Raw genomic sequence first — 15881 nt, 5'->3', positions numbered from 1 at the left:
TGGAGCAAAGGAATAAGGAATTTCATATTGTATCTATGAGCAGTTGTTCAGAAAAAGTAATGAGGATAAAGATTCAGCAATCAAGCTCTATATGTTGGTTACCTATATACCTGTCACCACTTTCATAAATCTATACAAAGTGGATGAGAACTAATCGCTGATTGTCAAATGAAGTTTATAAAAACAAACAAAAAGTACAAAAAAAGTGTATAATGCCAAACTCCACAAAAGCAAGGATTAAAACAAAGAAAACAGATATTCTTTAAATGAGCAAATCAAAGCATTTTGTATTTGTTTTTATGGAAATGAGAATTTTGAAGGAGAAAAAGACTACTTGCAAGTTTCTTTAGAAATAATCCAAAATAAAAAGAAAACAAAATTATCTAACAAAATTCTTGAGTTACCATACTTATCCAATAGCACTTGTGAAGTGCTACTGACTTTGAAATATTAGGTATTTAATTACTTGCCACATCATTAACTACTAACAAAATTAGCATCCATATATATAAAATCAACACTGCCCAGTAACACACCACAACACTGGTGACCAAAAATAGCATTAACTTTTTGATGCTTTAAAGAAATGAATTTTAAGAAAACATTTCCTCACCTATTATCAGATGGCAGAAGAGAAAGCAAAGCCAAAGCTGAAAGTTTTCTTCTTTCTGGCTGGGTAATGTTGTCCATTCGATCAACCCACATTTCAATCATATTTCCCAAAAGCTGGTCCATCTGAAACAACAGGAAGAGGCATCCCAAAATATTTTAAATGCTATTACTTGTAGATTGGGATTGTTAAAGGCTAAAGCCTTTTACGTCATGGCTAATGTTCAATGACAGCAAAAACTACAACTGGAATACCTGAATTTGGAGCAAGCCTTGAGCTGGAAAGGGATAATTTGAGCAAAACCAGAAATTGACTCTAATTAATTCTGTGAGCTAAGCAGACTTACTCAAAATACCTATGTAGCCAATGAGTGATTTTAGTCATTTCATTTAGTTACTTCAAATCACCAATCAGGTACACTTAAAAAAAAAAGTGCATTTTTCAAAATTGTCAGCTTATACTTATAGTTTATTTAGTTGGATGATTATTGTTCAATGTTCTACAATTTGCTGGACTGATTTGCTCTTACTCTCACAAGAGAGGATACGTTGCAACCTCAAACTGCAAAATTTCAAAGGAAAACAAATGAATCATTTCCTAAGACATGTGCATGTTATGTTACAAATAAAGCTAAAATAAATCAACATAATACAGAATTAGTGTGATGGTTAATTTTATGTATCAACTCAGCTAAGCTAAGGTGCCCAGTTGTTCGGTCAAACACTAGTCTAGATGCTGCTGTGGACATATCTTGTAGATGTGATTAACATTCACAACGAGTTGACCTTAAGTAAAAAAGATAACCCTAAATAATGTAGGTGGACTTCATTCAATCAGTTGAAGGCCTTAAGAGCAAAAATAGTATTCCCAGGAAAGAAGAAATTTTGTATCAAAACTAACATAGACATCCTGCCTGAGTCTCCAGTCCTCCCTACAAAATTCAGACTTACCAGCCCCCACAATCCAATTCTTTAGTAACACTCCCCTCCACACCACACCCACACTACTGGTTCTCTCTGGAGAACCCTCACCGAGATACAGTTTAGATCTATAAAGTAACACACAACCAAGCATGCTGATCACTTAGATCGAAAGTGGAACACATAGATTGAAAGTGGATCTCAGGGTTTGCTTATACAGAATTTCTTTTGGTCTAGAGGCACTGTGAAAATATTTCTAAGGCACTAAAGGTACAATGAATCAAGACAGTTTGGTAACTTCTGATTTATACCAGGGTGTCTTCAAATCATATTTAATTTGGAAATAAATGGTATAGATAGAGGTTTACTATAATTAATGTCTAGTAAGCAAAATTTTAAGGCCTCATAACCATTATAAAACAAATATCAAGTTATCATTAAAATGTAATATATAAAACTGAATCTACAATATATCTGATTGAAATAAAAATGCAATCATGATATGCAATAAAAATAAAAATGTCAGCACAGACATATTTCAAAGTAGTCTAACTTTATTTATAACTTGTACTTATTGCCTTTATTACAAAAATATTTAACAAACAACAGCACATAATAACAGTGAGCCTGGGGAAGCTTGAATTAAAAAAGTAATTAGAATACAAGGGGTTAGCAAGCTTCTTCTATAAAAAGCCACATAGTAAATGTTTTAGGTTTTGTGAGCCATATGGTCTCATTTGCAACTGGTCACAAATCAGTCGTAAACAATATATAAACAAATGGGCATGGATGCATTCTAATATAAAATTTTTCCATAATATTCACATCATGAACTATTACTATTACACGTTGAGTACCCCTTGTCTGAAATGCTTAGGATCAGAAGTATTCCACATTATGTATTTTGGAATATTTGCATAGACTAAGCGGTTGAGTACCCCTAATTGGAAAACCTGAAATGCTCCAATGAGCATTTCTTTTGAGTGTCATGTCATGCTCCAAATTTCTGATTTTCGAGCATTTCAGATTTTGGATTTTCGTATTAGGGATACTCAAACTTGTGGTCACTAGGCAACCTGTAGCCTTAGTAAGTAGTAATTTCTCATAAAGTTTGTGGTCATGAATGACCTCCTCTTCTGTTAAACAAAATGCAATCACATTCAAAGCTTTTCTAGCCTTTTGGTATACTACACTGTATGGGATATTTAGAGATTCAATCTTTAATGTCTCTAAAGGTCATTCAAATTTTGTCTCACTAGCAATAATAAACTACAGTATTTTTGTTGAGAAACTAGGAATTTTTCATTCCAGGAAAAAAGATTACTTTTTCTTAGTTTGCACTGAATCCTTATATATATATAAAGTGTTGTAGACTTTAAATTGTTCAAAATATCAGAAGATGTTCTAAATTGCAGTTTATTACTAACATTTTTTTCACTGTATCCCTGCAGATTCAAAAGATTTGTTTACAATACTTAAAAGAAATGATAAACTTTTTCATACTAGAACATTTATTATTAATCATAGGATGTATCAAGGTCATTTTTATGCTACTTGCTAATTAGTGGGACTTATGTCACTATTTTAACAACTGGTATGACCACATTGACACATATCAGCTGAATATCAGCTTTGGGCTAGAGAATTTAAAACTAGTATAACAGGGGTTCAGAACACACCTTTAAAACTACAGTATATTGAGCCTTGGTATAATGTTCCAGTTGACTTAATATGAATCTAGCCCAGCAAATAAAGTAAAGAATAGATGGTAAAGGCAGAGAAGGAAAAGTAAAAGCCTCGGGAAGGCAGAGAATAGAGGGCTGAGAGTTCTTTTCAGCCACTGTTGGGAATATGGCCAGTGCAAAAATTTTATGAACCAGTCAAACCTCATCAGTGTAATCTGACAGACAGATATCACACCAGCTGTCCCATTAAGAAGACCAAATGTCTAATCAAGAATAAGAGCAGAGCATGCTGGGAATTAACATATTCTGGGCATCAGTACCATGAACATTCATACAAGAACAACACAGAACTGGGAAGAAAAGAAGGGGGAACTAGATATTATAAGGTCAGGATTAGCCCACTAGCCTAGAGAGGGAGACATAAAATTATTTCCCTTACATTTCTGTTACTGACCTCCTGGCAAAACAAATGATGTGTCGATAGGAAAGGAGAGGCCACGGGCATATTTTATGTTGCTAAGGAAGACAGGGCTGCTGACCACCCACCCGAGTTGTTACATGGATACAGAATCAGTGAGGGTAATGTTTAGATGATACAAGGAGTGACACAACTAGTGAGGCCAAGGATTCAAAGGGGATCTAGGTGAGAGAGGAGAGAACCAAAATACTCAAGGAGATAGGTTGCTTATGCACCAAAGGACTTTAGAAAGAGCTGGGCATTTGAATAAATCTAACTTAAGAATACTGAGCCCCTCCAAGTAGAGGCTTTGTAAAGAAGCTCAAAAGAAGGTACCAAACAAAAAATGAAAAGCAATTTCAGTTAAACAAAGAGAGAGGGGAGGAGCAGGGAGAGAGAGAAAAGTCTAAGACTAGGGGAGCAAAGAAAGGAGGGAAAAATAAAAGAGAATGGGAGAAAGCTGTAGGCAAAGGACAAAAGACAGTAGGTTGTTTCAGGAGTGATATCAAAATCAAAGAAACTTTAAAATGTGTTTGCCTTGAAAGTTACCAATGGGTAACTGGAGCAACCCTCTCATGGTGTTTTAATTATATGACAAGCAAAGCTAAGCTATTTTAATTGCCCAAGAAGAACTATTTTTATGTATTACGATTTAATATTTTAAAGGTAATGGCAGCCCAAAGAATAATATCAATGTTTAAATTACATTTAAGTGATTTAATATTGCACTAGAACGCATTCAGATTTAATCAGATCCAATGTTCATGTGGATCCACATACTTATTTTTCTTAATTAAAAGATATCAGAAAAAAAATTAAAAATGACACAAAAAAATACAACGAACTACCATGTTCATGAACTGAAAGAATTAATATTGTTAAAATGACCATATTACCCAAAGCGATCTACAGATTCAATTCAATCCTTATCAAAATATCAATGACATTCTTCACATTAAGAGAAAAAACAATACTAAAATTCATATGGACCCACAAAAGACCATGAATAGCCAAAGCAATCCTGAGCAAAATAAAGGGGGACATATCATACTACCAGAATTTCAAAATATGCTAAAAAGCTATGGCAACTAAAATAGCATGACAATGGCATAAAAACAGACACAGAACAATGAAACACAATAGAGAACACAGAAATAAATCTACACACTTATAGTCAACTCATTTTCAACAAAGGTGCCAAGAACATACATTGGAGAAAGGACAGTCTCTTCAATAAATGGATAAATGGTGCTGGGAAAACTGGATATCCATATGCAGAAGAATGAAACTAGACCCCTATCTCTCACCATATACAAGAACCAACTCTACATGGATTACAGGCTTAAAATATAGGACCTGAAACTATAAAACCACTAAAAAAAGATATAGGAGAAGCGCTTCAGGACATTGAACTGAAAGAAGATTTTATGAATAAGATCTCAAAGGCACAGCCAAAAACAAACATAGACAAATGGGATTATACCAACTTAAAAGGCTACACAGCAATCAACGGAATGAAAAGACAACCTATGGAATGGGAGAATATATTTGCAAACTAAAACTCTGACAAGGGATTAATATCGAAAATGTACAAGGAATTCAAACAACTCAATAGCAAAGTAATAATAATAATAATACAATTAAAGAATGGGCCATCTGGTTCCACTTAGGAGTTGGGGGGAAAAAAATGGGTCAATAATCTGAACAGACATTTCTCAAAAGAAGACATACAAAGAGCCAAAAAGTATATGAAAAAATGCTCAACATCATTAGTCGTCAGAGAAATGCAACTCAAAACTACAATGAGGTAACATCTCACTCCAGTTAAAATGGTTTTTATCAAAAGGCAATAATGAATGGTGGTGAGAATATGGAGAAAGAATCCTTGTACATACTGTTGGTAGAAATGTAAATTAGTGCAACCACCATGGAGAAGAGTATGGAGGTTCCTCAAAAAACTAAAAATAGAACTACCATATGACCCAGCAATCCCACTCCTAGGTATATATCCCAAAGAAAGGAAATCAGTTTATTGAAAAGATATCTGCACTCCCATATTTACTGCAACACTATTTACAACAGCCAAGATATGGAATCAATATAAGTGTCCATCAGTGGATGAATGGATAAAGAAATTGTGGTATATATACAAAATGGAATATTATATAGACATAAAAAAGAATGAAATCCTGACATTTATAACAACATGAATGGAAATGGAGAACATTATGTTAAGTGAAACAAACCAAGCTCAGAAAGACAAATCTCGCATGTTCTCACTCATATGTAGGAGCTAAATATTAAAACAATCTCATGAAGACAGCAAGTAGAATGATGGTTACTAGCAGCTGGGAATGGTAGCAAGGAGGAATCCTAGAACTTATTCCTCCTATCTAGATGTAATTTTGTATCTTTTAACCAATTTCTTCCAATCTTCCCTTTCCCTTACCATTCCCAGCCTCTAGTAACCACTATTCTACTCTCTACTTCTATGAGATGAAGTTTTTTTTAGCTTCTGCATACAAGTGAGAATATGTGGTTTATCTTCCTGCTCCTGGCTTATTTCATTTAACATAATGTCCTCTAGGCTCATCCATGTTGCTGTGAATGACAGGATTTTATTCTTATTTATGGCTGAATAGCATTCCATTATGTATTTACATACCCCATTTTCTTTAACAATGGGCATTTAGGTTGATTCCATGTCTTGGCTATTATGAATAGTGTTGGAATAAACATGACAACTATCTCTTTGACATACTGATTTCATTTCCTGTGGATATATACCCAGTAGTGAGATTTCTGGATCATGTGGTAGTTCTGTTTGTTTTGAGGAATCTCCATACCATTCTCCATAATGGCTACATTTGTTTACATTCCCATCAATGGTGTATGAATTCCCTTTTCTGCACATCCTCGCCAGCATTTGTTATTTTTTTCTGTTTGATAAGTCATTCTATTAATAACAGGTATGAGATGATCTCATTGGGTATTTTTTGATGATTCAATGCTTTTAATAAACAAATATTTGCTTTTAAAAATGTATTTTCTTGTGTTATAAGATATATGTTGGTGGTAGCAGATGGAGAATGACCAGCTGGAGAGCCCCTGTGTGGAAACTCATTCTCCTCTCCTCAGAGGACCACCTTAATTCTTCTACCCTCTTTTTAAGAGAGCTCCCAAATGATCCTCAAGCTGGTTTTATGCCCCTCTGACAATCATTTTTTTCTTCAATTTTTTATTTTTAATTACTATGGGTACATAATAGTTGTATGTACTTACAGGATACATGTACGATGTTTAGATACAGGCATACAATGTGTACTAATCAAATCAGGGTAACTGGGGTATCCATCACCTCAAGCATTTGTCATTTCTTTGTATCAATAACATTCCAATCACACTCTTTCAGTTATTTTAAAGTATACCATAATTCATCTAACTATAAATTTGTATAATTATAATGGATTTTCTTACATTAGAAATAGTTATATCTGTTCTAAGAAAAATCTCATGAATTGTTTCCATTCTAGAGATACTTATGGTCAAGACCACTGTACCTTTTACACCTTACGAATCTTAGCAAATGAATATCTTAAAATAAAAATCTTATTGGCATATCACGTATATTAGTTTCAAGTAACCAACTCACCTAAAAACCTATCCCAAACTTACTCTAGTAGTTGGTCACACCTACTTTTTTTTTTAAAAATAAACCTTTGCTGAAATGGTCATTTTCCACAATAATTAGAATGGAAACTCTCTCAATCCGTGGCATTAAGAATAACTTGATTAAAGAAATGAAACAAAGACAGTATATTATTATAGGCAAAATATCCCTGTTTCAGATTATGCATCAATAAGGAAAAACTGCAAGCATAAACAAATCAGAATTCTATGGTTTAAAGAATAAAATCACCTATTTTGAGCAAGAACAAACTGTAAAAATTTCAATTGCCATTTATAGATTCCTTTTTAATTCTTCTACCTCAAATTATGAGTATAAAAAAATTACTAAATACTACAAAAGGACTTTTACAAAGCGTCACTATTTCATCAAATATTTCCAAGTGATATTTGGATAAAGACTTCCTTAAATTTAAGTAGACTGATTCTTACCTCCTGATTAAACTTATGTGCCATCTCATTAAGAAGGGAAGAAAAGAAGCTGGCGTTTTGTAGTAGGACTCGACCCATAACTCCAAGATAGGTGGACATCACCACAGGATACCTCTGCACAATCAAAATATAGCACATGTAAAATTTTGTTACGCTGCAAGTATGAACAATTATAAATAATCATTGACATAGTAATATAACTAGCTGATAATTTACATAATTTAATTTAAGATGATTCAAATGTCAAAGCTTTCTTTTTTACAAATGATGTGGCCATGAAGGAAAACTATTAAAAATAGAACCCTGGAGTCTAATACTACCCTTAGAGGCTTAAAAAAAATCTTACCTCCCCTTCTATAATACCTCTGAAAACACAGGGTAAAATTGGTTGAAACATTTGTGGACTTAACACTGGATTCACTTTAAGGGCATTTTCCACAACCTAAAAACCAGAAAGACACAGTAATTGCTTCACACAAAACACAGGTAAGAAAACAATGTACTAAATTAAATAGTATAGACCAAACTTGAAAAAACATACAAGTACATGGGGTATGCAATATCCTGGCATTAGACATACTTTCACAAGATAATCCATTTAAAAATTTAAGTTTGATGTAGAGTATATAATATTAATATTTAGACATGTATCTTGCATAAAATTATACTTAATGATATTGTGATAACATAGATATCATATGCTGTTAATATAATTCTTACCCTTGCAATTTAAACAACTAACCTTTAAAGACTGTTGTACTAACACAGGCAGCAAATGGCATTTAAAAAGTATTGGATTTTAATAGTGAAAAAGGAAGTTAGTAACACCTATACTCACTGTCCAAATTAAACCTACATTTAAGTTTATAAATAAACTGGAGGGGAAATGATATTTTTCACATATACTATAAATTTATTAAATTAGAAATCATATTTCATTTATAATTATATAGATTATCTGGCATATATATTAACTGTTACATAAGAAAACTTGAGGGCAGGGCACAGTGGCTCATTCCTGTAGTGCTAGCACTCTGGGAGGTCATGGCAGGAGGACTGCTTGAGCTCGGGAGTTTCAGACCAGCCTGAGCAAGAGCAAGACCCTATCTCTACTAAAAATAGAAAAATTAGCTGGGCATCGTGGCCTGCACGTGTAATCCCAGCTACTTGGGAGGCTGAAGCAGGAGGATCAATTGAGCCCAGGAATTTCAGGTTGCTGTGAGCTACGATGACGCCACTGCGCTCTACCTGGGGCGATAAAACAAACGAAGAAGAAGAAAACTTGAAACAGAAATTACTTTTATATGAGTGAAATGTTCCCTCTATGACGAAAATTGGAAAGCATGAAATTCAAAGTGGGATAGGATTTTTTGTTTGTTTGTTTTTATTTTACTTTTTAGGGAGAGGGGAAAGCAATAGTCAGGAAAAAGCAGTGAGGACCAAGAAGGACATCTACTTCACGCTTCCAGCCCAAGGGCTTGAGAGGCAGGAAAGAAAACAGACACCATCTGAGAGAGCTGTAAGCAAATTCTAGCCTCTGGGCAGAGCCAAGTTTCCCTTATGACTCCAGCAATGTTTTTCAAGATTGACACTGGCATTTTGAGTGAGACATCCATTTACCATGCACAACCATCTCATGCATTGAGGGGCTTTTAACAACTCCTGTGTCTGTTCATGGCAGGCCAATAATGTGCTCCAAACACTATGACGATCACAAACACCTCCATATGTTTCAAAACATTCCCAAGGTATGCAAGTAGCACCCATTGTAGGTAACATTCTCCAATTTTAAGTAAGAAATGAAGACAATGTCCAAAATAAAGACTAACAGTATAAAAACTTTTATGTAGGCCAAGCACTATGCTACCTACTAAGAGATACTAATTCCTGATTAAAAGCAAGAAGAGATAAGATTCAGAACAAAATTAAATCTGGCCTAAATAAGGTTTAATTTTTGAAAAAATTAGATCTGGGAAGAAAAGAGATGAACATGGAGAATATGCAGATAAACTAGTACACTGAAAGAGTCTTAGAGGTTGACAATAACAGTATTTATCTGTGAGTAGAAAATAAGGCTACCTGCTGATTGTTAAACACACATTTAATTGTACTCCCAACTAAAACCCCATTAAGATTACAGTAAAAGGATTTGGGGGTGTGAGGAATAATTTTAAAAGGACAAACGGAATGAGAGGCAAATTCTAGAAGCAGGAAACAAGAAATTCAAGAGAAAACTGACTCATTAGATCAAAGAACACTAAGAAGCAACCAGACTTATATATTCTCTTCCCTTCTCTTCTCCCAAAACCATAGGAATTGGCAGAATTCTATGCGAAAGGGAAAGCTAAAAAGAAGAAGAAAATAAAGATGACTGAAAATAAAGAAAACAATAAAATAATTACATTGGTTGAAAGTCTAAGAAACAGAGTGCCAGATATTTTCAGTTATACATATCTGGGCAACTGACCCCACCCCAGGAGAAGATAGACAGGTCCAAAAGGGACTGCTTCCAGACTAAAAGAGACCATCAGTGCCCATACATTAACATGATGAATTTAAATAAACCTACATTAATGCACATCATTGTAAAATTTCAGAACACGAGGAATAAGCAGCAGCAGCTGTAAGCCTACAGTAGCAGCTGGGAGAGGGGAGTGAGCATGGCTCTGGAAGAGAATACCTGCTGTGTCTGAGCCCCATGAACTGAGACATCTGTCAGAGTTTAGCGTATGTAAAAAGTTACACTGAAAACTGACATAATGGTTACTTCCAGGGAAGTACACAATGTTTTATAGAAAAGGAGAAGTAATCACAGCTAACTACATGTCTCAGCTTTGAAACAGGAAATTTAGAAATCGTAATATAAACACTGAATACTGATGTAACAAAAATGTTAGTATGACTTTACTTGGAGGATGAAGGTACAGAGGACATACAAAGAGTTAAGTCAACAGATATTACCTAAAATTAACAACTCATGAGGGAACAACACAAGGGTGTTATTTACAAATAAAGACACATACAGGGCCGGGCGCGGTGGCTCACGCCTGTAATCCTAGCACTCTGGGAGGCCGAGGTGGGCGGATCGTTTGAGCTCAGGAGTTCGAGACCAGCCTGAGCAAGGGCGAGACCCCATCTCTACTAAAATAGAAAGACATTATATGGACAGCTAAAAAATATATATAGAAAAAAAAAAAATTAGCCGGGCATGGTGGTGCATGCCTGTAGTCCCAGCTACTCGGGAGGCTGAGACAGGAGGATCGCCTGAGCTCAGAAGTTTGAGGTTGCTGTGAGCTAGGCTGACGCCACGGCACTCACTCTAGCCTGGGCAACAGAGTGAGACTCTGTCTCAAAAAAAAAAAAAAAAACAAAAAAGACACATACAAAACAACTTGCTATAAGCAATAAAAGTGGCTGTATCTGTGCAAGGGAAAATGTCTGACAAGGGGACTGCTGACTATAATTTTTTAAAGAAATCTTATACATCTAGTTGACCTTAAACTATGTCATATGAAACTGATTTAAATATTAAAAAAAAGGATTTGATGAGAATTTATGGCAATATATAGCTAGCTGTGGCTGGCCCCAATCCATAGGAATCCTTATAGGGTTTTTTTTTTTTGGTGGTTGGGGGAGTGTCAGAATTAACACAAGGGGTTAGAGACTACGTATGAACAAAACAGAATCAGAAGGAATAAATATTTCAACACAGTCATATATACGTATTTAGATCATTATGACCAAAATATAAATTCATTTAAATGTATCATTAAATACAAACCAGTGCTCTGTCATTATGCCTATTCTTTAAATACAAAGGTATAGGCCGGGCGCGGTGGCTCACGCCTGTAATCCTAGCACTCTGGGAGGCCGAGGCGGTGGATAGCTTGAGGTCAGGAGTTCGAGACAGCCTGAGCAAGAGCGAGACCCCGTCTCTACTAAAAATAGAAAGAAATTATCTGGCCAACTAAAATATATACAGAAAAAATTAGCCGGGGACAGTGACGCATGCCTGTAGTCCCAGCTACTCGAGAGGCTGAGGCAGTAGGATCGCTTAAGCCGAGGAGTCTGAGGTTGCTGTGAGCTAAGCTGATGCCATGGCACTCACTCTAGCCTGGGCAACAAAGTGAGACTCTGTCTCAAAATAAATAAATAAATAAATAAATACAAAGGTATAGTGACTATTGTGTAAAGGACACAAAAATATTTCAGGGCTAAAATGGAGTCTTTTTTACTATCTGTAAAAAGATCAGGAACCATAACTAAAGAAGATGAGATAATTTTTGAAAAATATGCAGAAAAATGCCATTTTCAGACCTGGGGATAGGGGTTATGGAACAAAAATCAAGAGAAAATCATGAAGTAGAATTGACAATATATAGAAGAAATGTTAAACAGTAGACCAAAAGTGAAAAAGTCTTCCATTGCTCCTCATTTTCCTGTTTGGTCAAATGGATACAATTATAGTGCCAATGATGATAACAAAGCTCCATTTTGAATACTGAATTTGAGATGCCTGTGGGAAATCCACAGGAAATGCTCCTATATTATCTCTTTTATACTGAAAAATCCCCGATCCTAATAACCTTATTTGTTTCTACCTACTATGTGTATGTCTATACACACACACGTGAGTTTCAAAGTGGCAATACCAATATTATTGATAATAACAACGCTACTGAGTGTAATTTAAAAGTTCTTTTCTTTTTGTTCTAATGTTATATCCCACCAGGGATGTACATCTAAAATACTATGTGTTAAAATTATTTGAAATATTCTTATTAGATGACTATGCCACCAACATAATAGTTAGATTCAGCTGTTTTATCTTTAGAAACTGCTTTTTCTTTTTTTTAATGATGTAAAACATCTACATGATTGATTCCAAACTCTAAAGTATAAAAGAGATGTAACGTACATCCTGAGAGATGTAGCTAGCTAGCTTCCGTCCTCTCTCCCTAGTCCTACTAGACAGCTACTTTTATTAGCTTGGTTTATTCTTCCATTGTTATCTTTCCTCCGCTCTTTAAACAAAAGAAAACTGTGGGCACTGTTCTTTATTTATATTCTCAAAATCACTTTAAAGATGTATACAGAGATCATTTCTTTTTAAAGCTACACTGTACTCCACTGTACGGCTGAATAAGCTGTGGTACCTCTAATCATCCAGTCATCTATTACTGATTGATTTTTAACCGCATTTTCTTATGACAAATAGATTTTAGTTTTCATCCATCCCTTTTCTGAATATACCTGCAACAGATTGGTTTTTTAAACTCCTGTGGATTTTAGTTTGTGCTTAGGACTAAACTTTCTCAATTTAGGCTTATACTGCATGCGGCTATTAAGAGCATGGATGCGGACATCAAAATATCTACATTTATATCACAGCTCCAATACTTACTAGCTGTTTGACCTTGAGGAGATTATTTACCACTTTGTGATTTAATTTCTCATCTGTAAGACTGAAGAAAAGAATACTACTATTGCCACAGGTTTATGTGAAGATTAAATGAACTCTATGTTACGTGCTAAGAAATGTACAGCACATAGTAAATGCTAGGATTAGCTATTATTATTATAGAATAAATTATACCTTAAAAATATTTGTATCATCTTAAGCCTTGTCAGTGAATGAAAGAAACTTAGCTTAATAATGCTTTATACAACCATAAGAGAAAGGAAAATTTCAAAACTCAAAGTAGTATGTGTATATATTGACATTTTTCAAATTAAAGAAACATTAACAATTTAAATTTGAGTGTTTTTAGAATATAATTGTATTCATCTAAATAACTTATTCCAAGACACAGAATATAATAAAGTCTATTTTTGTTCTAAGCCATTTGCTCCTAAAGCAGGCACACTGGTCTCTCCATCCAATTTTCATAACATTGCAATTTTATGCCTCAAAGAACAAAGAAGTTACTTGCAGAAATTAATTTAACAGTGACATTTAGTCAAAAATATATTTAAAACATTACATAGCATACTATAATAGGAAACAGTATCTGAGAGATATTAAAAATGAAAATAATGAGCTAATATTAAAGACTATTATTATGGCCATAATAGAACTGAGAACAGAGAAATACCAAAAATTTTGAGAGCTCTCCCAGCCTTCAAATACAGGCATTGTCCTAAAATATTCTTTAACATAAAAATACAAGTAATTTATTCGTAATAACTAGTATATGCTTACTATTTAATATCCATTTATTAAATGACATCAAATTTCTGAGATTCAAATCAAACATTCAGGTTCAGAGCTATAGTAATATTTATACAAAAATACTGTTTTAAACACGTTATCAGATTCCAAATTTTTAACTCAAGTATTTGTATCGTATTAATAACTTACTACTGGCATACTTACAGAGAAATTGGCTTAATCTGTAACTTGTATTAAACATTGCAAGTATTTGACTATATTTGGAAGGTGACTGATTTGTGCTAAATCATTCAACCAAAAATCATTAAGTATATAACTGAGGGAGTCATCACCTTTTTATGTTTCAAAGGAAAAGAAAGAAGAAATAGGTTTTTGCTGCTAAAATTATAAGGGTAGTGTTATACAGCAAGCTAATTTGGAATTTTCAGTAAGAAAAAAAATTTTAAAAGATTGTGTTATTCTGAAAAGCAAAAAAGAATAAGACACAATTAATTTTAAAGAACCAGATAAGATCCATAGTTCTTGATAATATACTATCGTTTTGTAAGCCAGCTGCTTACTTTTAAAAGTAAATTCAATTAATGTACTCTTTATTTCATATAAGCATTTATGTAGAAGAAATGGTCAAAGAATAAGGGAGAACAAGGTGATTTGTTTTGTTTTTCTACAGCCAAAGATCTTAGCAGCTAAACAAATTATTTGGCCTACAAGTGTATTTTCCTATTTTCCCCCAAAGGGAGACTGGATAATGAAACTATATAATTTTATTATATAATTAGGCAAAAATAGCCACCTCTCATATCAGCTTATTACATGCTACGTGAGGACTGTTGCAAGTGCTTTATATACATAAGCTCAAGTAATCCACACACATCAACCTTAGGAAGTAGGTAAAGTCATCATTCCCATTTTATAGATGGAAAGTGAAGAACAAACAGTAAATTGCCCACATCACAGAGCCACGAAGTAGTAGAGCCAATATTCTAACCCTGGCAATCTCACTTCAGTGTACAGTTTTACCTACTGGGCTATACTCCCTCTAATTATTTTGCCAGAGTGTAATTACAAAGTAGTAAGAAGGAACTAAATATTTTCCTTAGGACATCCTAAAAACTTGTCTCATTTTTGAAGGATGTTTCACAATGCCCATTCCAAATAATTCACAAGTTATTAATATCTTTCAACAATTATTTTAATAATGTTGCAGAAACTACCCCCCAATCAAAAGTTTCAATTCAAATTTGGTCTGGGAGGAGTTCTAATGTGAGAAAAAACTTTTTCTTAATCACTTAGAGTATGTGAATTATAATTTAACAGAGAATTTCCGATATTACATAGTTACAGATTAAAATAATCATTTGGCATAGCTCCTTATATAATAAATGAGGGAACTGAAGCCCAGAGTATACTGAAGAGGTATATAAGTAGCAGAGCTGGGTGTGTAAACCAAAGTATACAGGTCAAGGAGAGAATTCCAAATTGACCTTAGTGTACTTGAGAGAGGGCATTTCCACTGGATGTGCAATCTTAACATAAAAATTATTGACTCCCTGCCTTTCAAATCACTTACTATGTATGTATTCAGAGAAAACAGAGTACATACTTACTGATCTTTGGATAATGGAGAAGTTCACAGTATAAGTAAAGGAGAAAGATAAAACACACACATACACTAAAGAAATCCATAAGGCAATATTAAAATGACATGGCAATTTTCTCCTGTTTCAGTGACTCCTACACTGCCAATCACTTTCTCCTGTAGTGGTCAGAATAAAGTCCAAAGTGCCAACTCCTTGTTATCTCCACCTCCAGAGAAGAAATTGTCACCAAGGCAAAAGATGAACCTGAGATTGTATAAAACCGATGAAGTCCCTCAATATAATTATATTGCCACTATGTCAGTTTGGTAAAGGTATAA

General features: G+C 34.2%; 1 protein-coding gene across 2 annotated transcripts in view; it reads right to left on the bottom strand.

Moving 5' to 3' along the window:
* The window catches only part of IPO11 (importin 11), a 172434-nt gene that overhangs the window by 57227 nt on the left and 99326 nt on the right, over window positions 1–15881 (bottom strand). For both annotated transcript variants that reach the window (XM_069492182.1, XM_069492183.1), the window contains 3 exons: window positions 8138–8233; window positions 7792–7905; window positions 614–735 (listed from right to left, as the gene is read on the bottom strand). In XM_069492182.1, coding sequence (XP_069348283.1) covers window positions 614–735; window positions 7792–7905; window positions 8138–8233 — 332 coding nt within the window. The remainder of the gene's footprint in view (window positions 1–613; window positions 736–7791; window positions 7906–8137; window positions 8234–15881) is intronic.

Source organism: Eulemur rufifrons, chromosome 17 (assembly GCF_041146395.1).
Source record: "Eulemur rufifrons isolate Redbay chromosome 17, OSU_ERuf_1, whole genome shotgun sequence".
Classification (NCBI taxonomy): domain Eukaryota; kingdom Metazoa; phylum Chordata; class Mammalia; order Primates; family Lemuridae; genus Eulemur; species Eulemur rufifrons.
This window is presented reverse-complemented; position numbering and strand designations above follow the sequence as displayed.